We start from the raw sequence: 23,289 nt of genomic DNA, 5'->3' as shown, positions 1-23,289 counted from the left end.
GTGAATTGGGATTGAGAGGGCTGATGGATCCACTCGGAGCAGTGCTACTCCTGTGTTAGTGGTGTGATTTGTTGTGCTGCAGTGTCCTGTTGGCTGCAGTGTGGTATTGTGTCAATGGTAATGTTCATGGTGGCTTTTAGTGTGTAGTGAGGCTAACTTTGAGTTAATGCAAACTATTTTAGCTTGGTGATGTGTTTGTACATTGGTGTTAGTTGCAGTGTCAGTAATTATCAAATGAGGGAACTAGAAGCACCTGGTGACCCCACTCAGCTTCCAAGTATTTAGCAAAAAAAGATCAAGAGGGGAGTGGGGCCATATGGTCTAGTGGGATCTCAAAAAAATCTGTAGGACTCTCAACAACTATTTCTGCCAGTGTGTATGCTTTGCCATCGGCGGAATCATGGTTGGTAGCATCATCATTGGGTCTTGTTTCCTCCACCAGGAGGTATTCTCTGTACATCCAGGATGGGAGGGACCAGATTGCTGTGAACAAGCTGCACCGACAAGAGGACAGCCACACCGCTCCCCCGGCATTCTCTAGGTCCCCGCTAAGTGCAAGACGAGCTGAGAACAGTGCTTTCTCTAAATCCGGAATGATTGCTACCTGAACTAAAAGCAAACCCAGAGGGCAGCGTCCCGCATGACATGAGTAACACAGGGGGCCGTATTCCGCCTGCTGTGAGTAACAAAGGGGTCCCCCATACATTGGTCCTGATGAAAGCCATCGACTCAGTGAGGGGGCATGTGGGCTGAAACATGTAGACCATTTTTTCACTGCTTGATGTGAGGGATACATTATACATCCCTTTTTCACATGTCCTTTTATTTTAATCTTACCCTTATCTTTTCCTTTATTAAATTAATTTTTAGATATGAGGTAATTTTTAATTCACTCTCCTAGTTGTGGATCCCAACTATTCTCTCGTGTCAGAGGGAATAACTCCTGGTGGAGGAAACAAGACCCACTGATGATGCTACCAACCATGAGTACGTCGATGGCAAAGCATATACCACTGGCAAAAAATAATTGTTGAGGGTCCTACAGATGTTTTTGAGATCCCTCTAGACCTGATGGCCTCACTGCCCTCCTAATCTTTTTTTGTTAGTTGCAGTGTTTCAGATGTTGTGGATTTTGATGCCTTGTGTGATGCAGAGCATTGTTAGACACTGTGTTGGTGGATATTGGCGTTGTGTTGGTTGTTTGTGTTGCAATGTATTATGTGTGTATTCCGAGTGGTGTTTGTGTATGTCACGGGTACTCATAGTACGGCCCGCGGGCCGCTGGCGGCCTGCCCGGCCTTCGTTGGCGGCCCGCCCGGCCTTCGTTGGCGGCCCGCGGTCCGTTGTCCTTGAAGGATTCTTTACCAGACGCCATTTGTCCGTAATTTTAACCGGGCACCGATCGCGCCGGCACAACTTCCACTCACCTCCCTGCTTGACTCCGATGCTGTTGAGGTCGGGTGTAACAGACTCCATGCAGTGCCAAAGCTCAGATTCTCAGCAGCATTGGAGAGGCACAGCGGGATGGCAGCCCTCGCACCTTCCGCCCTTGATGAGCTGTTAAGTGGTGCTTGAAGGTGACTGAGCGGGAGGGGCTGACGCTCCAGGAGCAAGGACATCTATTCAGCCCTGAATGCGTAATGTGTCTGCAATTTAGAGGGGCCTCACACATTCCTTTTCTGCCCAGGGCCCCAAACATCCTAGAGCAGGCCCGAATTACCCCGAGGCAGCACGTGTTTATCTTCACAGAGCTTAATTACTGTCACTAAATTGTAAGCAAACCTCGGTTCTTCCAACATGCAGTCTATAATGTAATTTAAAAAAAGAAATGGCACAATCACACCCACACTGATTAACAAACAATGGCGGACAATCAGTTAAATCGGTTCTCTTGAAGTATCTCCTTTAAGTACTGTACATCACAGTGGGGGATGGCAAAACTAACATTTTAGAAAGAGAGCCTGTCTTCTCGTTGTTTTGTCCAGGTGTGGGTGGGGAGCCCTACCCCACCCTGGAAGAGACCAAGATACTAGAATACTGCATGCCCACCCTGGTGGATCCTGTTCCCCCTCCTGTGATGGCTCCTGCCCTTCCGCCCCCCCAGTGATGGCTCCTGCCCCCCCCCCCATGTGGTGGCTCCTGTAACCCCACCCCCCGCCTGTGATGGCTCCTGTCCCCCCTGTTGTGGATCCTGTCTCCGCCCTGGGTGGCTTCTGCCCCAGTCCTGGAATGGCTCCTGCATCGAGGGTGAAGTTCTTGATGGGCCTCTTCTCAAAAGCCTCAGCTCAAAATTAATATGAAAAGTTGAGCAAGTGAGTAAGTGAAGGGATGGGTGGATGGCTGGATGAATTAGTGAAAGGGTGAATGGATGAATGAACGATTGAATAGATGGATAATGAGAGGATGGATGGATTGATGAGTGAGTGGAAGGATGGATGAGAGGAAAGGTAAATAGCTGGATGAATGGGTGAAAGGGTAGCTGGATGGGTAAAAGGGTGGATGGATGAGTGAAAGGATGGATGAGTGAAAGGATGGATGAGTGAAAAGGTGGATGAGTGAGTGGGTGGATGAGTGAAATGATGGATGGATTGATGAATTGATAAGTGCAAGGGTGAATGGATGGATGTATGAGTGAAAGGGTGGATGTAAGGATGGATGAGTGAGTGAAAGGGTAGGTGGACAAAAGGATGAATGGATGAGTGAAGGAGTGAAAAGATAAATGGATGAGAGAAAGGATGGATGAGTGATAGGGTCAATGGATGGATTCATGAGTGGATGAGAAGATGGGTGGGTGGAAGGAAGGATGGCTAAGTGAAAGGGTCGATAGAGAGAGAAAGGGAGGATGGATGGATGACTGAAAGGGTGGATGGGTGGAAGAAAACTAATCGGTGACATGAAATGTAAAATAAGTTTGTAGTGTTTGTCTTTAACATATCTATTTTTGGGACTCTGAAGCCTGTGCTGCACTGGGCATGTGCTGAATATCCGGTTACTGCAAATTGCCATGCAATCCCACTTAAGATTGCTATTGTCTGCTAATAAAAAAATTATAAACATGTTCTCCATGTAGTTACATCTGCTTTGGAAATACAGCATTGTCTAGTAATGTTTTGAAACGGCAGTGATATTTTCCCCCCCTATAGCCCCGCCCCACTGACTCCGCCCCTACTGACCCTGCCCCCAATGACCCCGCCCCCACCAGTGCGGCTCTCGGCCAGAAACCACACTGTAAATTTGGCCCCTGAGAGAAAGTTTGTGAGTACCCATGGTGTATGTGAAACATCATGCAATTTGTGGTGAGCAGGTGGATGAATTTGTGGCTGGTTCGTTGTGGGGAGATGCATTTTGTGGGTTGAGATCTCTTGGGTCTGGTTAGCCAGGTGTTTGCATTTTGTTAGACATGCTATTTTGACTTTCCTTGATTGTTGTATGTATTATATGTTGCGTGATTGGATGTCTTGAAGTCAATGAAGCGTGTTGTTGGGATGTTATGATGTTTCAAATTATAACGTTATACCTAGGTGTCTTCCAAATGCCGTTTAACATAGATGAAGCATGTAGGAACTTCAATTTACATTCTCCGTAGTTGTGATGAGAGGGTGTGAGAGTATGGGTGTGACCGGGAAACTAAGGGGTGTTGAACTGGACAGCATGTAGGATGAATGGTCTGAGGAGAGCGCAAAATGTGAGTAGGGAGAGCCCTGTTTATTCAGTCAGTGTATGCTGTCAAAGCAGCCCGTGCAGAATCAAGACATTGTGGAGACAGGTATCTGTTTTCGTAGTCCATTTGTACTTTTTGTTACCTTTTTTATACTTCATAACTCAACAACCACTTATGCCCACTCTGGATCTAATCCACTAATCTGTTTATTATGAGGGGATCCAATGCTTACACATGAATGGGAGAGCACAGCACTTGCTTTTTTTTTTTTACAGACTGTTTTGGGGTGTGCTGCCTTCTGCATATTTGTAAGCCTGCACCATTTTGTCTTGCAGGCCCCATGCTGTGGTAAATTCTATGTCTGTCGCCTGTGCCATGATAATAACGAAAACCACCAGTTGGACCGCTTTAAAGTGAAAGAAGTGCAATGTGCAAAATGCAAACAGCTGCAGCAGGTGAGACAATGACTTTGGTGTATTATTTTATAGTTTGGTTATGACTAGAGAGAGACAGAGAAAGTGGAGCACATGCAGTGGTCTAATGCAAAATGGGGTGGGTCTACTGCAAGATGGGGTGATGTCCCCTGACATTTCATACATATTTGCATTTTTTACTTTTTTATTTGAACAGGAACATCTATACTTTGAACACAGTGCATAGCAACAAATTATGAGTGCATGGCTATGCATTCTGGAATTTGGCAATTGCACTAAAAGCTATGCCGCATGTAAGTCTGAAATGGCAGACGCCGAAATCGCACTCACTCTGAACAATTGCTAACTCTTGCTGGATCTAATTTTTTCACCCAGTGCTAAACCAGCGTGACTTCTACTGCTCTATGTGTAAGGCTTGTTTCTTACTTCCTGCCTGGGGGCCTTGTAAAGCATAAATATCTGATGTACGCTGCTTGTGAAGGCAGTATCTTTGATCTGAAGTGTAACAATTTAAGGAAGAAAGCAGAGAGACTGGGGTCGTGATTAGCAGGATCCCAATCAGACTAGTCAAATAACAGCTTAGTACCAGGCAAAAGTGGGGATAACCATAAAAGCAGATCCTACTTTTTATCTGAAGTGCGTGGCCAATACCTTCGATCTGAAGTGCATTGCCAGTATGCCCATCTCCCTCATTAGTCCCAGCATGCATGCATTAGATGCTTGTGGATTCCTCCAGACAGAAGTGGACGGGATGCTAAGCGCAGCATTGGAAACGTGTTCATACCAGTCTCATATTAGGGTAGTTAGTGGATCAGACTGTCTGAAGAAAATTTGGTCTCAGCAATTATATATGTGTGTGAGACGTTGGCCAGGTATATGCTGTCCACTAATGTAAGTGGGCACCTTGCACCAGTCCAAACAACCATTATGGTGATTTAAGAGAGGTCTTAGACAACCTTAGAAGCTCTCTAAGTGGTAGCTGTAGAAAGCAGCATTCAGGCTTAGTCCAGAAGCAGTGAAAAAGCACCACACAAGGTATTTATAAAAATGTGTTTATTATATAATACTCTCTAAGAGGTTCAGATGTCTCTTACCTGGAGATAAACACAATTCACACAATACTTTGCAAAGAAATACAGTAAATAGCACAGAATACACAGTGTTGCGGGGGGGAGGGGAAAACCATATACTAAGAAATTGGTATCAGAACCACGACTCTGTTCAAAACAAGGTCTAGAGGACGTAGAAGTGCTTGGGACCCAAGGAACTACCCACGGTGAGTAGATGGGGACCCCACGGGGAGCGTGTGCTGTGTGGGAAGACAACCGCGTGCTTCATACCACTCTACATGTAAGTCGCAGTTCGATTTTTAAAGATTAAGGACCCTTCCCAGCGGACCCTGCAGAAACCCTGTAGAAGACAGGAGGTTGGAAAGCCACTCCACCTATGGATACCCTAGTACCCACGTTACCTACACCAGGGAAGCCGGGTGCATAGGTGTGAAGTGGTGTTGGAAACCGCAGTCGAACCCGATGGAGGACTTCAGGTTAGTGCCGCTACTGGAAGAGGAGAAAGTGTTTGGTGGAAGCGAAGGTGGATTCTAGTTGAGAGGTACCTGCAAGCAGAGGGGACAGAGTCTGTCACTCAGGAGTGACCAGGAGGTCTGGAAGACAAATGCCCACCAATGTCTGGTGATGCAGAAGAGTTGATGAGGACCATGACTGTGCAGCTGTGAGGACCAGGTGACGCTCAGGAGCCATGCTCGAGCTGTCCCACGTCGGATGTCGAATGCTGAAGGGTCGGTGTCCGGCGGGAGCTCCAACAAGCCGCAGCAAATGCAAACCATGCAGAAGTCAAAGAAGGTGCATTGCCGGGACCAGCAAGGTTGAGGGGACTCACCACAAGTAGGGGAGTCGGGGCAGGCCCGAGCAATCATAGGTTCCCAAAAGAAAAAAGGTGACCCTGGCGACTCCCAGTTTCACTACGTTCCTCTGCAAGTCCAGCGCCAAGACGCCTCGGCATTCGTGCGCTTTACAAGCTCTTTACTTACTTAGTTACTTACTTACTCAAATGGACCTACAGGCCAGAGGCACTGGAGTCGCAAGAGGACCTCAAGCAGCTCACCAAAAGATGCAGGCCACAATGCAAAACGATGCAGTTGGGACGAACATTCTGTCACTGGATGTGCTCGAGGTTGGGGCTACTTGGAGCCCGAAGATCTTCTTGGAAGGAAGCCAACAAGACTTTGCAACTGCAAGTTGACGCAGTGCACAGGGATTCCATTATTGCAACCACTGCGAGGGATACTGGCCTCAAATTTGGAGAGATGGCAGGGCAGGCCTTGGGAGCTGGGAAAAAAAAAACACCAACTGTGTTACAGAACCTTTCTGAGTCCAGAAGAGCTCAGGATCAGCAGACCTGTCGACTTGGTTGCAGTGTCTGCAAATGCTGGGGAGTGACTCCTTCACTCCAAGGTAGATTACTTCAAATGTCTTTGATGCTTTACAGGCCTTGGAAGGTTCCTGTTTGGTGCACAGGCACATACGATGCAACAGACTGGAAGGGAGACGAAGTTGAGCCCACACGAAGTCCAGAAAAGTCCAGAGCGCCCAGACTGTAGAAGAAGTGGTGTCTGATCTGAATCTTGTCCCACGGAGAATCTAGGGACCCACCCACAGGTAAGTCCTTAAGTACCCTAAGGAAAGGGTTTGGACGATTCAGGGGAGGGTCTGGACAGAGGGGAGGTTACTCCCATGCCCTTCGTCCAGTTTTGCGCCCGAGCAGGAGCCAACTGCTCCCAGAACTGGTTTGAGCTGGACTATGCATGGGGACACCAAATGTGCCCCTCATGCAGACTGAGTGGCTCTGGCAAGCACACCCACCCTGCCCCAATACACTAAAACCTGTCTGGGAGGTGGGCACACCTCCCTGTGACAGCATGTCTATTGTTCTGCCTTCCCCTCCTCGAGCTTGGCTCAGCAGCAGGAGGGCAGAATCATGTCTCTGGTCGGCAGCAACCATTTTGTGCTTGGAATCATATCTCCGACACTGTTTACTGTGTGGGGGTATGATTCCAACATGTTTGATAACCAAACATGATAGGGTTCGTTGCAGCCGTTTTTGAGATGGTCATCACGTAAATGTGCGGTGCCCCTCTATATGGTATATGGCTGCTTTACTTACAACTCGGGAGAATGGACTCAGTAGGCTGTAGGGGTGTCTTCTTCATGCACGGGCACCCCAACACTTGGAACCAAGCACCCTGCCTTCAGGATTGCAAAGGCCTGCTATAGGGGTGACTTATGGTTTTTAAGTGCAGTGACCCTAGATATAGAAAACCTTTATCTTTAGTAAGTGGTGCTAGTACCAACTTACACAGGCTGCAATGGCAGGCCTGTGGATCCATTTTGAATGGTCTCCCATGGGTGGCATAATGCATGCTTCAGCCCATGGGGGACCTCTTGGGTACCTATGCCTGGGTACCTTAGTACCATATACTAGGGACTGATAAGGGTACCCCAGTATCCAATCTGGGATGTACCCAAGTACTGAACCCAACAATTAGTAGGATCCCAGTCAGAAGAGTCAATAACAGCTTAGCACCAGGCAAAAAGTGGGGATAACCATAAAAGCAGATCCTACTTGTCTACGTTGTGTCAACGGGGAAATTGTATATTTTTTAATTGGGGCTATATTCTGGATTGTATAGCTTTTGATAACTCCATCCATCGAAACTTAAAATCAGCCCCCTGGTCCACAGCATACCTGGGGTTTCCTTGTGTCCCAAATGGCGAGCCCATCTCTGCTGCAAGGTGTATGTTTGTATGCATGCAGGACTTCCAGCCTTTTAAAGCAGCTGCCCATCTGAACAATTGTCTATTTTCTTTGGTGAAGCCTTAAACACCAATGGGCTTTAAGATATAGCGGACAAGAATCCTCCCTATGCAGGTAATGGTTATAGATAAGATATCTCCACAATAGATTGCATATAGGAGTTGGTTCACGTCTAATCAGCCTCTGACCTACTCCTAGATTCAAGTGCTACCTGCCCACATTCCTCTCTCAAAACTGAACTGCTTTACCCATTATGTCAATGTCAGATATTTTTATATAGCGTGCATATCACCAAACGGTCTCAGGGCAATTATCATCTTTATCCATTACATACACTGCTTGCACAATTACGCCCATACCTTGCTGTACATCTCCAAACATCTCTAGGCTGGCTCTAACCTGTCTATGCTCTCAGTACACCAATCAACCTTCATCTTAATCAACAACCACTCTCTGAATGTGACCCATCATCAAAACTCACCCTACTATACCGATCTCCCTCTTTTCTTTCTCCACATTAAACTAACAATGCTACTGACCGTTCAGATATGTTTTCTCCCATATGCTTATTTGCCCACAGAGTTGTAATAAATGATACTCACTCTAATGCATTCGAATGCCATGTACCTGTTCCTTAACTCTATAAAAATATATATATTTTTTTAAATAAAATGTTAATAAAATTATTTTGAAAACTGAACTGCTTTGTAATGGTACACTTGAAGAAACGTTTATGTGAATCTTCATTCCCCCAATAAGTCATATGCTATGACTGAGAATCTACTTAGAAGGGACGGGGCAAAAAATACACAAATCTCCTATTCTCGTGGATATATTCTGCCTTCATTACTCCTCTAGCACATCTCACACCCTGGATGCCGGTAATGCATTATCACGATAAAGCAAGAATGATCCCAGAAGTGCATGTCATCATACCACAGAAACACTAAATATACCCCTAATTATCACCAAAATACCAGGGCCAAGATCTATTAAGAGACATCAACTTGCTAGGGATTCTAAGAATTTTCACTATTATGCCGGGGCCAGTATGACTCCACTTCTTGTTTGATGTACGCTAAACTGTTGCTCCCATCCTGAAACCACAGGCCTGTACCCACCACATGATGGGTACGTGTCACACTTGTGGGGCGGTTACGATCCTGTTTGGAACGGCTTCAAATCGGATTCGGGTTTGTCTAATCCAGTTCGGAACCCTTGTTTCCGACCCAATCGTACCTAGTTCCGAACGACCAATTACGATGCCCGGAAACCGCTAGGGCTGTCCAAATCGGTTCCGAAGGGCATTCGGACAGGTCGAGTCTTTCAGAGCCGAATGGTACAGCTCTATGGGCACGGTTTCTGAGCGATTATGATGAACGTTTCAGACAGCCATTTCGGTTTGCCCAAAACAAAATGGCTGTTGGAATCTGTCTTTGGGGCCCGTAGCAGTACCCTGTTCACACGAGGCCTTCCGAGTCAGGCCCGTGGCAGTACCCATGTCTCCCCTCTTCCCAAGCATGCACAATGTGGCAGGCACCAAGGGGTGCCCGCCACAGGGTGCACTGTTTTCACCAGCCACCCCTTTCTTCATTGGGAGCCTGTGTTCTCGTTCGGAACACATGCTCCCATTGAAGTCAATGAGAGTCTGACCGAATCGTATCCAGAAGCATCTGCAATCCAGTCGGACTCCCACGATCCAAGTAATTCGGAAAGCATTCTGGAACCGATTCGGTCTGAATGCTTTCAGGACCAGATCGTAATCGGCCCCTAAGTGTGACTGACAAGGGAGAGCCTGATTGAAGACCCAGAACTGTTAATCATGGTGTGCGTTATAACGCATGCCATTGCTTTCTGAACGCTGATGCATAACGCTCTGATAGAGACCTTTGAGCAACAATTTCAAGCCCCACTTAACAGAATGCTGTGCTCTCATTAACTCAAACTGTGCATGTCTGAGTGGCAGAGCATGGACCTACCATCCACTATGCATCCTGTTTGTGTTTTATTTCTCCTGCCTCTCTGAGGGTCTGGAGCTGCACTTGCATCCCTCACCTGCTGCATTCCTCATTTTCCTGTATTTTTTTCTCTTGCTCTCTCTCTTATTTCATCCTAATCCCAGTCTCTTTTCCGCTCTCCTGTTATCACCTCTTCTCTCCACCATGTCGGCTACCTCTACTAATATTTCTTCTCTCCCTTTTCTGTTTCACCTCCCTCAAAAGCGACTGTGCTGCTTCAGTCTGATCAAAAATGCCATTACTGCTTGTGCGTTACTTTTTTTTTGCAGGATGCCATAATAATATCTTGAATTCTCTCAAAATAATTTCCGTCTTGAAGGTTTGTATTTCTTACCTCTTTCTCTTCATACTGTATACACTTTGCGAACTTCAACATAAGAGTATTTTGGTGAAAATATTCAATTTCCAAAATCCTCTGGTTTATCATGTTGATATTTTCCCCATCGGCAGTTTGGGCAGGTACTGCAGAAGTATTGGTGTTTGCAGTTCTAAAGGAGTTTTCCAAGTATTCTTGTTAGAATTCAGTTTGAATCATTGCACACACAGCACAATTTAAACATTCCTGGTTCTGTTTCCCAACCTTTTCCAAGTCTTTTGCAGAGGACTCCAAATATGAAACGCAATTGACTGTAGCCTGGAGGTCTCCTGCTGTTTTGGTCAGCAACTTACCTACAAAGACAAAGGTGGTTTAAGTCGATGTTTCCTTCCTCTTTATGTTGTGGGTGGTGAATTTGCACATTCTGCAGAAACAGTGACTCTTGAACGGCTCTCTACGCTTTCACTGCTAATCAATTTGCCTAGCAAGTCTCTAATAGGTCTCCTCTAGCCATGCCAAACCTACCCAATGACTGTGAGGGCACCATTCAGTGGTTCTGGCTATTCTATAAGTATCTCTGGAGTGTAGACAAGACTCCAGAGGTATCAGACCACCTAGACATCTAGCTACCCATCTAAGACTGGGCCTCTTACCGCAAATTCCTTGAAGCTTGGTTGGTTCCATCTTGGATCACCATAGGCGTCCTATATGCCACATCATCGCGGTCTCTGCAACGAGCAGTAGCCAAGTGGATCCTAAATGCCAGGGCACAAATGTTTTTCCTCCTGTTTCACTGCTGTTCAATTATTACCACATGCAAATTTACAGGTCCCTAAATATTGGAGGGGCACTAGGAACTCTGAAATGGTGCGTCCTCAGAGAAGCCCAACTATCTCCGCCTCACTAAGGTAAAAGTTCAAATGGTTTTCTGTGGTAATCCACAACAATTTTATATATAATTTGAAAACGTATATACTAGATAATCCTATTCAAATATCGATGCCATGTCTGGTTCGTGTTTACAACTTTGCCCTGCAGGGAATATTGGGAACTGAGAGCAAGCCTTCATCAATGTGTTTGTTTATGCTAAACCAAATAATCATTTACGCTGTTTCACAGTAACACGTCTGCTTACTTGTAGACTCGTCAAGTGTGTGAGGGATGCAGCAATGTGTTCGGGGAATACTACTGTGACATCTGTCATCTGTTTGACAAGGATAAGAAGCAGTACCACTGTGAAAACTGTGGCATTTGCAGGTATGACTAAAATGAGCATTTTGTGAGCTGTGTGAATAAGGAATTCTACATAACAAAAAAATACAGGGAATAGGCTGAGTGCATCCTCTAAAGCTGATTTATAACCCGAACAAGCACCCAGCAATTCTGAAGAGTCTAACTCTATCTTTGGAAAAAACAAAGTTTTTCGTAAAACCCTCACCCACCAGGGTTACCCCTTGGTGGCATGCTTCATCATTGGGTCCATCCCATTCCGCTGCAGAACAGGGCGTGCCGCTACCTATGGATTGCAAGTTAGCACTTTGAGTGACCATGATAAAAGATGAGATGGATTTAGAGGAAGAAATGGGTTGGGGGGGGGGGGGGGGGATGGTGAAGTCTTTTTATAAAAACTTGGCTAGTAGGTTTGGTTCTTTATTCTGACCCATAGTCAGTATGGTTAAAAGCAGGAGGGATATTTTTAGGAGAGAAGGGGTAAAGTTCCTACTTCCTAAAAGATCGACATGTTTCTAGCCATACCCCTTTTGGCTCTTCTTCAGGACCTAGAGAAATCACTACTATAATCACTACTATTATGATTGCCTGGTTCCACTCCGAATGTCGTATATTAAACACTTATTTTAATGCATGCTTAGTAGAATGTATATATACTTATACCCGCTGCCTTGCAATCATTTATCGAGTTCTGTAGTGGAAGAATTAAACATTTCTGGATCCGGGCTATTTTAAGCTTCAATGCCTTATTTCACCCACTTTCACTAGTGAGCACCTTCAGAGTGAAAAAAACTTGACTTATATTTAAAATCGTGTGATTACTATTGGCACATCTAGTGTAATCACATTGGAAATATCTCCAAAATGATTGTAACATACTTGTATAAATAGACAGACAAAAAACATTACAGACGGTTTAAGGAACACCACATACAATAATGAATTTCTGCCATTGCTTCTTGGTTCCTCCTGTAGAGAGTGAAGCCTGTAGTGTCACACTGTGGGATAAAACGTACTGTGAGGCTGTCGCCACATTTGCATTGTATTTTATGTTAGGTTAGTCTTAAAGATAGATCTAGGGTTTACAAGACAGAGCCTCTGTAAGTTCTTTTCCATAGTATATGTCCTGTGGGAAATGAGGGTGGCATACGCCACGCTTACCTTGTAAAGACTTCCACTCTGCCCGGTTACCTATTAGGGAACTGCCAGAGACCACATATTGTCAGTGTCTCATCTGCCGGCATATTAAATTGAAATGAGGGCACTCGCTTGTTGCATCCTCGCGCTGCTGTAAAGGCTAGACTGCATGAAAACAAAATGGCAGTCACAAAATCGAAGGGTCAAAGGGTTCCAGTGGCAAACTAGAGAATCGATTTAGAAGGGGGAGGGTTTCCGAGATCAACTTCTACAAAAACCTTCTAACAGTGATTCGAAATTAAAGGTGGTGGATTACTCAGCAAGTGATTTATTAGGAAAGGGTACATGGTTTGGTAAAACACAGAAGAACCCAAAGCACAATGGTATCTGTACATGACTACACAAATACCAGATGTGTGGATGATTAACAATTATGAAATTACAACCAGTCACCACCCACTGCAGAATTAAATATAATCTCCATGTGATCTGGTATACTGACACCCACGTATGTTTTTCACCTTCCCTCTACTTCATCATGTATCATTTCCTAATAAATCACTTGCTAAGAGTAAATCTACCACCTTTAATTGGGAATCGCTTTTTTAGAAAGTTTTTGCATAATCCCCGTCTAAATCTATTCTCTAGTTCCCCAATGGAACCCATTGACCGTTACATTTTGTGATCGCTATTTTTTGTTCATGCTGTCTAGCTTTTGAGAAACGGCCTTTACAACGACTTCTTGACAACAAGGGACCTGAACCACGACTCCTTAACAACGACCTGAACCCAAATCACGAGTCTTTTAACCCCTTCCTTGCTCATGACGGAACCACTCCGTCATGAGCCACGGGTGCCGTGTGCTCATGACGGAGTGGTTCCGTCATGCCGCGGCCGTTGGCGGCCGCTCCTCCCACGCGGCGCTAATTCCCCGCCTGTGCGGGCGATTAGCGCAGTGGGCGGAGTCGTGACGGAACCACTCCGTCATGAGCACAGCTCAACCGTGACTCATGACGGAGTGGCTCCGTCATGAGCACAGCGCCACCGCGCTGCCCCCAAACCCCCCCCCCCCCAGCGCTGCGGCGGAATTCTTGCCGCAGCCAAGGGGTTAACAACGAATGCATTTACGACTACCAAGTCTTAACTTCGACCTATAATATTATTAAGTTTAAAAGTACCTCATAAGGCCAGTAGATGGCAATCTTGGATTGTATATGACAGATGTATAAAAAAGACAATAGTAAAAAAAAAATCGGAAAAATGTAAGTATTTTGTTAAGTATTAATGGTAAGTATTACATGTATTATATATATGGTTACAAGTGTATTTTTAAGGGTCATGGTGAGTATGGGTTTTTGGGTCGCAAGGGTATTTTTAGGGTTTACTGTGGGTATTGGTTTTTGGGTGGCAAGAGTAATTTTATTGTTTTGGGTGGGTATGGGTTATTGGGTGGCAAGGGTAATTTTAGGGTTTTGGGTGGCAAGGGTATTTTTAGGGTTTTGGATGGGTATGGATTTTTGAGTGGCAAGGCTAATTTTAGGGTGGGTATGGGTTATTGGGTGGCAAGGGTAATTTTAGGGTTTTGGGTGGCAAGGGTATTTTTAGGGTTTTGGATGGGTATGGATTTTTGAGTGGCAAGGCTAATTTTAGGGTGGGCATAGGTTTTTGGGTGGCAAGGGTAATTTTAGGGTTTACGGTAGGTATGGGTTTTTGGGTGGAAAGGGATTTTTTTTAGGGTTTAGAGTGGGTATGTTTTTTGGGTGGCAATGGTATTTTTTAAGTTTTAGGTGGGCATGGGTTTTTGGGTGGCAAGGGTAATTTTAGGGTCAAGGGTGGGTATGGGTTTTCAGGTGGAAAGGGATTTTTTTTAGGGTTTAGAGTGGGTATGTTTTTTGGGTGGCAATGGTATTTTTTAAGTTTTAGGTGGGTATGGGTTTTTGGGTGGAAAGTGATTTTTTTAGAGTTTAGGGTGGGTATGGGCTTTTGGGTGGCAAGGGTAATTTTAAGATGGGTATGGGTTTTTGGGTGGCAAGGGACATTTTAGGGTGGGTGGGGGTTTTTGGGTGGCAAGGGTAATTTTAGGGTTTAGGGTAGTTATGGGTTTTTGGGATTGCAAGAGTATTTTTAAGGGTTTAGATTAGGTGTAGGTTTTTGGGTGGAAAGGGATTTTATGACTAATAGTGAGTATAGGGTGTGTGTGTGTGTGTGTATATGTGTGTGTGTGTGTGTGTGTGTGTGTGTGTGTGTGTGTGTATGTATATTATATATATATATATAATCTACTGGCGGTCACCAGTAGATAGTTATAGTTAGGACCATGTTTCCATAGGAAATCCGCAACATTCTATTTGGAATAACTTTGGCGTCGGTTGACGAATCCTCGCGAATTTTTCAAAACTAATGGGGCGCTACGCTCCGCTCCTACCCTGAATATATATATATATATATACACACATATATATATATATATATATATATATATATATATATATATATATATATATAGTGTTAATACTTACCAATATTAATTTTACAACACACATGTCTTTAGCATGCATGCCTTTACCACGAAATGTAAGTGTTTTACAGGTACATACAAACCCATTACACACACACATATATATATGTATCTTTATACTTACCTGTAAAATAGATACATTAATGGGGTAAAGGCAATCATGTTAAAGCCATAGTAATTTTAAAAAATAGTTGTTGAAACTTTAGTGGTTTAGACTAAGTAGTGGTTAATGATTAGTTGTTTAGACTGTAGTTGTTCGGGGGTCATTGTTCCATAATACAACCCTAGCCTTTACAGCAGCATGAGGACGCAATGGGTGAGCGTCCTTATTTCAATTTAACATGCTGGCAGACGAGACACCGACAATATGCGGTCTCCGGCGGCTCCCCAATAGGTAACCGGGCAGAGTCGAAGTCTTGACAAGGTAAGTGCGGCGTATGCTGCCCTAATTTTCCCAAGGAAATATACTATGGAAAATAACCTACAGAGGCTCTGTCTGGTAACCCCTAGACCTATTTTTAAGAATAACCTACCTTAAAATACAACGCAAATGTGTCAACCGCCGCACAGTATGTTTTCTCCCACAGAGTGTGATTACAGACTTCCCACTCCACCGGAGGAACCATGAAGCAATAGCAGAAACTCATTAATGTATGTGGTGTTGCTTGTACCGTCTGTAAATTATTTTGTGTGTCTAATTATACAGATATGTTCCGATCATTTTGGAGATATTTCCAATGTGATTACATACACTAGATGCGCCACTAGTAATCACATGATTATAAAAATATCACTTGTTTTCACTCTGAAGGAGCTCACTGTTGAAAGCGGGTGAAATAAGGCATTGAAGCTTAAAATAGCTCAGATGCAGAAATGTTGAACACATCCACTTTTATTTCCACAGAACTCAATAGATGATCGCAAGGCAGGTGGTATAAGTATATACACCTTCTACTAAGCATGCATTAAAATAAGTGTTTAATATATGACATTAGGAGTGGAACCAGGCCTTCACAATATGTGTTCTTTCCCTAAGCCCTGAAGAATAGCCAATAAGAGTATGGCTAGAAACATGTCTACCTTTTAGGAAGTAGGAATATTACCCCTTCTCTCCTAAAAACTCCCCCCTGCTTTTAACCATTACGACTAGGGGTCAGAACAAAGAACCAAACCTACAACCCAGGTATTTATAAAAAGACTTCACCATCCACCCCCCCACTCTGCCCTCCAAATCCATCTTCTCTTTTGCCATTGTATAGTCACTCAAAGTGCCCCTGCGTAATCCGTAGGTCGCAGCCCCCCCTGTTCCACAGCGGAACGGGATGGACCCAATGATGAAGCCTGCCACCAAGGGATAACCCTAGTTGGTGAGGGTTTTACGAAAAACTTTGTTTTTTCCTAAGGTAGAGTTAGACTCTTAAGAATTGCTGGGTGTTTGTTTTGTGTTATAAAGAATTCTACAGTCATCAGAGGGTACTTTTCTTTGGAAATAGTAATTTAAAAAAATGTCACATAATAATTTTGGGTTCATTTTTGGGCATTTGCACATTTTGTAATGCTGAATAAGACCTCTCATAAATTTGTTTTTAGGTCTCATTCTGAATGAAGGATTCTCCCAATGCACTTTCTCAACGTATTGTCTGTAGATTAAGTAGCATTTGTTGGGTTTCTAACTTAAGCAGCACAGAATTTCTCAAGTTGAGTTGTTCATACTAAACAGTTTTAAAAAAAATACTTTTAAATTGAATTAGAAATGTTGTCTCTGGCTCCTTTCTCTTAAAAATGAAGGTGCTGCAACTGCATGGATTGTTGTATTGTTTACATGTTGCATTATATTTCTAGTCTAATTCTGTTAATCTTTCCTGATTACTACAACAGCTGTGGAAACCTCAATGATTTTCCTGCATGTGGGTGCATTTCGTGGCATTGTTTTTGTAAATGCAAAGATAGATCATACTATGCGCAGTGTACAGCAATGGTGAATTACAGAAGCAGGTACCTTTTGGTAGACATTGCCAGGTAGAAGCTGAAGTGGAAAGCTCATTGGGTGTTGTATAATCCTTTTGCTTGTCAGAGTGAAGGAGGTCGAATGAAAACGCATTTCTTCCTGAATTTTGCAAAACCGTTTCTTTTTGACCATCATGCATATGATTTACTAGTCAGCCACATATCAATGCTTTCCTTGGGCGTGCAGAAATCTAAATTCTAAAATCTCACCATTTACTCTTGTTGTACAAAATAGTTATTACAGTGTATGAATGTCAAATGAAGATATAGATATGTACTAGTAATATTTAAACCCTTTACAAACACCTCAGACCTTGTGTATACATCTACATATGGGTTACCCAAAAGATTATAATTTGAGGTGCATCTGGCTGGCTGACATTAGTGTGAAGGAGGAAAATAGAAGGGTTAAGTTTTGCCTATTTATATAGCTGACATGAAGATATCAATGTTCAGTTGTGTGGGATGTCTGAAACCACTGATGAAAACACCGCAAGGAACATTTACAGTTTTGTTACAAGTAATTAGTGTCCTGGTTTCGTGCTAACACACAGAGTTTGATGAAGTACTTAGTCTGACCATTTTATGCGGATTGGAACACTGTTTACTTGTCGTGGGCACACCAGCTATACCTGTGCCCTTTAAATATAAATACTTTTTTTTTTATTTCAGCAAAGACGGCTGCTCTGTGGTGATCATTATGTGATAATCTACCTGCAGGCTGTATTCCTAACATCCTTGCATGCTCCTCTTGCTCCCTTTGGCTAGAGATATTCTACTATCAGTCCAGTAATATGGCTCTGTGAAAAGAGTGTTATTTGTATACTCCACACGGAACCTCTTTGTTTTACATGGCAAAACTCGCCTTGAGTTCCCGTTTTACCATTGTGTGGAATCTCCACCTGAAAAAGTTCTGCATGACAACCTAAAGACCCATCAATTGACTGTAGCATATTCCTTGGGGGATTCCTCAAGTGCAAACCTCTGCTCCAATTCAGGAGACTCCCGACTCCGTTCGTACCCCTCTTTAATTGCATGCTGTCCTCGGAATGAGTGACAGACAGCCTTTTTCGTGCTACTGTTCTGGACCGTTCCAAATTTGGAGAAGAACTCTGCAGCCTTCATTAAGCGCACAGCCATTGTCATCAGATCATGAGAAATCTTAATGTTGGGAGATCTGTGCGTTCATCAACTTAAAGTATTCAGTTGATCTTGAGTACTGCGCTTTATCCTTGAAGTGGATGCAATGTTTTTGTTTAATTTACGACACACATATAAAAGTGGTCTGTATTTGACCTATTATACTATTTTTTTTTTTTTTTTTTGCTACTGTCGGAGTGCTCTACTGAAGCAGCAGTTATTTCATGCTTAACTCTGGCCACTGATAAAGGCCCACACATGAAAATCAGATCACAAACAGGATTTTATTTTCACACCAGCTCCCATCTAGCCTTTAAGTCCTTTCAGAATATCGAAGAAACGGATGTCCAGAAATATATCTCACTATGCAACACTGCAACAGCTGAACATGGGTGTTTAGGCCTAGCAGCGATCAACAATCCTCACATAAAGCTTCAGGCTGCAGGTGATTTGTTTCTCAGTCCTCATAACATGCTGTTATTAGATGTTTCATGATATTCAGCATTTCTGCTTGGGGATGCTCAGAGGATTAGCCACTATTTGATCTTGTGCCAATAACATTGCTGTGACTCAACTTCAAGAGAAACATCTTTTATCAGTCTTTCCATGCATGCCTTTTTCACACAGCTTTGCCCCTTCCCCAGGGCCCGGCTGCAGTTAGAAAGGGATAGGGGGCTGGGCGGCCCACCTCCCGGAGCCATCTATGGCCCTGGGACCCCAATCCTGGTGGCTAGTCCCAGCTATGTCGCAGGGTGCCCACACTAGAGACATAGCGGTTTCCCTACCCATACTGCCCCCAGTAGGGAAACTCTTGTGAGAGCAAACACGAAGTTCGCTCTCATCTGGCAGGAGCTTTAGAAATGCTCCTGCCAGCTGGGCACAGACTTCAGATCTGTTTCCCTGCCCGCAGTGATGCAGTCAGGGAAACATAACTGAATTTTGATCCTGTCCGCAGGGAGCAGCATTTTTAGTTGCTCCTTGTGGGCGGGAGCAAAGCTGGCCTCCCCTAGATGCAGGGAGCATACTGGGGCCGCAGGTGTCTTGGGGCTACCCCCGCTGCCCTCAACAAGAACACCAGGGCACCCAACCTTAGTTGGCTGGACCCCAGGGGATTGGGTCCCCAGGACTGAAATCGGCCTGGGGAGTGGGCTGTGTGCCTCCTTTAAAGATTGACCGGGGGATGGAGTCCCCTAGGTCATTATCTGTCTGGGGAGTGGGGGTCCATTCCCTATAATGATTGGCCAGGCACCGGGGTTGGGGTCCACGGTGCTGAAATCTGCCTTAGGAGGGGTGCCATGTGGCCCCTGTCTTCTTTAATGATTGGCCGGGTCCCAGAGGATGGGGTCCCAGGGCCGATATGGGCCCAGAAAGGGGGGCTGCATGACTCCTTTAATGATTGACTGGGTCCTCGGGGGATGTGGACCCCGGGACTATTATTGTCCGGGAGGGGGGGGGGGGTGCATGGGCCCCTCTTCCCCTGTAGTCATTTGCTGGACCCTGGAGGATGGGTTTTCCGGGCCCAATATTGACCCGGGGAGCGTGACTGCGCGGCATTCATCCTCCTTTAGTAATTAGCGGGTGTACGGGGTCCACAAGGCAGATATTGGCCAAGGGAGGGGGGCTGGGTGACCCGTCCCCATTTACAATGTGGCCGGGCCCCAGGTGATAGGGTCCCCGGTGCCGAAATTGGCCCGGGGAAGGAGTCTGCTTGTCTCCCGCCCCCATAATTTTTATTTATTTTTTTATTTAGGTTTTTATAGAGCGCGTAGTCACCCTCGAGTATCCCAGCGCTGAAACCTCGAACTCCTAAAGGGGGGGGCAAGGGAGATTTCAGGTAAATCAGGGAAAGAGGAGGGTTTTGAGGGATTTCCTGAATCTTAGAAGGTTTGGTTCCGCTCTAAGGTTCGGGGGAGGTGCGTTCCATTTTCTGGCCGTGTTTACCGAGAATCTGCGGCCGCCAAAGCGGGTTTTCTTCACCCTAGGGACCATGATAAGGTTTCCCTGTTCAGACCGGAGCGCTCTCGGTGGTCTGTATGGGGTGATCCATGTGCTCAGAATGGGGGGGCCAGCGTTGTGCAGGATCTTGTGGGCCAGGCAGAGGGCCTTGAATGCGACTCTTTCCCTCACGGGGAGCCAATGAAGTTTTCTCAGCGCTGGTTTGGCCGATGTTCTTGATGGGGTGTTTGTGAGCAGGCGGGCTGCGGCATTTTGGGTTTTTTGTAAGATCTGGTAGGTGGCTTCCGGTGCGCCGAGGTAAATGGCGTTGCTGTAGTCTAGCCTTGCTAGCACTAGACCTTGAATTAGCAGGAGGCGAGACTGGAATGGTAGTAGGGGAAGTACCTTTCTGCATGATCTCAGAAGCCCATAGCAGATGCCGGCAGTTTTCCTAGCCTGAGTCCTAAAGGTGAGATCTGTCTCAAGCCACACTCCTAGACTCTTGACCTCTGTTTTGGGGGAGGGGGGGTCACCCATACGGGCGGGCCAGATGTCAGGTGGAAGACTCGAGGATTTGTGGCCGAGGAGCAGGATCTCTGTTTTTGACCCGTTGAGCTTTAGGTCAGAGTCGCTCATCCATTGGTGGACGGTGGAGAGACAGTCACGCAGGTTGGAGGGTTTTAGCTTGGGGTGTGAGAGAGTCACCACTAGCTGGGTGTCGTCAGCGTAGCTGACGATCGTGACTCCGAATGGGGCGACCAACTCCTCCAGTGGGGCCATATACACGTTGAAAAGCGTGGGGCTCAGTGAGGAGCCCTGAGGCACTCCACACCGGAGGGGAATTGGGGGGGAGCGGCTTTCTCCTTCCCAGACTTGGAAGGAGCGTTGGGAGAGGAAGGATGTGAGCCATCTCAGCGCACTGTCTTGTATGCCTGTGTTGTCTAGGCGCTGGGCTAGGACCTGATGGTTGACAGTGTCGAAAGCCGCGCTGAGGTCCAGGAGGACCACTGCCACTGATCCTCCCGTGTCGATGATTTCCCTCGCTTTTTCTACGGCCGCCAGGAGGGCGGTGTCTGTCCCCTGACCTGGTCTGAAGCCGGTTTGGGAGTTTTTCAAGAGAAGGTTAGCCTCCAAGAAGTGGGACAGCTGTTTATTTGCAAGCTTCTCTGCAACCTTCCCCATCCAGGGGAGGAGCGAGATGGGTCGATAGTTGGACAAGTCCGTGGGGTCTAGTGATGGCTTCTTCAATAAGCCTTTGACCACGGCCTCCTTCCAGCTTTGAGGGACTTCTCCTTGGGTAAACGAGGTGTTAATGAGGGCCGTGAGTCTAGCTACAATAGTCCGAGCGATGTTTTTTGTGAACCGTACGGGCACTGAGTCGCTGGGAGCGCCACTTTTCGTGGCTGCTAGGGTGGTTGCCACTTCTTCTTCCGTAAATGGTCCGAATGAGGCTAAACGAGGGAGTTCGGAAGAGTCCGTGGGATTTCTTGATGTGAGGATACAATCCTTGGCTGATCCGGGGGGGGCCTGATTGGTGGTGGGTAGGGAGGAAAGGATTTTCTTTATTTTATTATCAAAGAAATTAGCCAGGTTGGCACATTTTTCCTCGGCTGCTTTGGGGTCCAGGGCTATCTGCGGGGGGGCTGGGACATGGAGAAGCTCTTTAAGGATGGAAAAAGTCTCCTTAGCAGAGCACGCTGAGCTCTTTATTCTTTCCTCAAAGAAGGAGCTTTTTGCGCTGTGGAGGGCTTGTTTGTATGCCTTCATGGTCGTTTGGTAGGCGTTTTTGTTCGTTACCGATTTATTTTTTCTCCAAGTCCGCTCCGTCTTTTTGCACTCCTTCCTGAGGATGTTCAGGGCCGGAGTGTACCAAGGGGCATGGTTAATTCTTTTTACATGCTTGAGGGCGCATGTTAGTGGGACGAGGCTGTCTAGGGGGTTGGTGAGCCAGCTGTTAAACTCCCTATCGGCGGTGTTGGGGTCAGTGGAGAGGGGGCCGTCGGATTCCCTCAGCTTCATTTCCCATTCTTCTGGTCTTAGCTTGTTCCAACGTCTGGTTAGAATCTTGGTTTTCTGTTTAGGAGCCGTGGCGGGCTGATAGGACCAGAGCATGGGGACCAGAAAGTGGTCGGTCCATGGAAGAGGGGTGGGGTCTTGTGTTTGAAGATTTTTGATGTTAGAGAAAACTGGGTCTAGGAGGTGCCCTTTCTCGTGCGTGGGTTTCGAGTTCAGGAGCAGGAGGTCAGCTGACAAGAGGTCTGCTTGGAGATTGGCGGCTGTGTTATCTGCTTTGTCTAGAAAGTGCAGATTCAAGTCCCCTAGAAGGAGGAAGTTGGGCGTTTCTAATGTTTTTAAAAGGATGTGGTCCATCAGCGTGCTTGGGAAATCACCTATCGCGCCTGGTGGTCGGTATACCAGCAGACCCGATAGTGAAGTGGTGGGGGAGATCTGGAGGGTGAAGTTCCCGTTTTCACAGTCCTTGACCGTGCCCTCGCTGATCCTGCAGCTGAAATTACTTTTATAGAGAATGGCGAGCCCGCCACCCCTTCCAACTGGTCTATCAAGGCAGCAGACTTGATAGCCGGGGGGGGGTTGCATTGACCAGGTCCGAGCCGTTGCTGGGGGTCAGCCAGGTTTCGGTCAAAAATAAGGCATCTAACGAGAGGGTTTGAGTGAGAAGGTTGATCTCATGCGAGTGTTTTGCTAGCGACCTGCAATTCAGGAGGCCCAGTCGAAGCATATGGCAGGGTTCCGTAGCTTTGTGGGTGTCGCACAGGGGACATCCTATGAACGGGGTGTCATCCTTGAGAATGAAGTCGCACTGAGGACTTTTCTTAGTGTTCCAGAGACGGAGGGTATCCGGGGAGTAGGATAGGTGGGGCTGTGATTTGGGCATAGTGTCTGGTCCTGGGGCCGGCTGGGCCCGGACGGGCCCAGACGGGCTTGCCTTTGGCGCGCCTTCGGCGCGCTGACGGCGCGCCCGCTGCGCCCGTCCGCTGCGCGTCCGGTGATTGCACATTTTTAATGGGTGGAGAAGGTGCGGGTGGGCGTGGCCTCGG

At 46.0% G+C, this 23,289-nt stretch overlaps 1 protein-coding gene across 1 annotated transcript in view; it reads left to right on the top strand.

Moving 5' to 3' along the window:
• The window catches only part of RCHY1 (ring finger and CHY zinc finger domain containing 1), a 78,100-nt gene that overhangs the window by 32,752 nt on the left and 22,059 nt on the right, over positions 1-23,289 (top strand). Inside the window, exons 2-3 of the mRNA XM_085636488.1 lie at positions 3,997-4,116; positions 11,405-11,520. Coding sequence (XP_085492614.1) covers positions 3,997-4,116; positions 11,405-11,520 — 236 coding nt within the window. The remainder of the gene's footprint in view (positions 1-3,996; positions 4,117-11,404; positions 11,521-23,289) is intronic.

Source organism: Triturus cristatus, chromosome 2_1 (assembly GCF_964204655.1).
Source record: "Triturus cristatus chromosome 2_1, aTriCri1.1, whole genome shotgun sequence".
Taxonomy (NCBI): domain Eukaryota; kingdom Metazoa; phylum Chordata; class Amphibia; order Caudata; family Salamandridae; genus Triturus; species Triturus cristatus.
The sequence above is the reverse complement of the archived record's forward strand: the minus strand, read 5'-3'. Positions and strand labels throughout refer to the sequence as shown.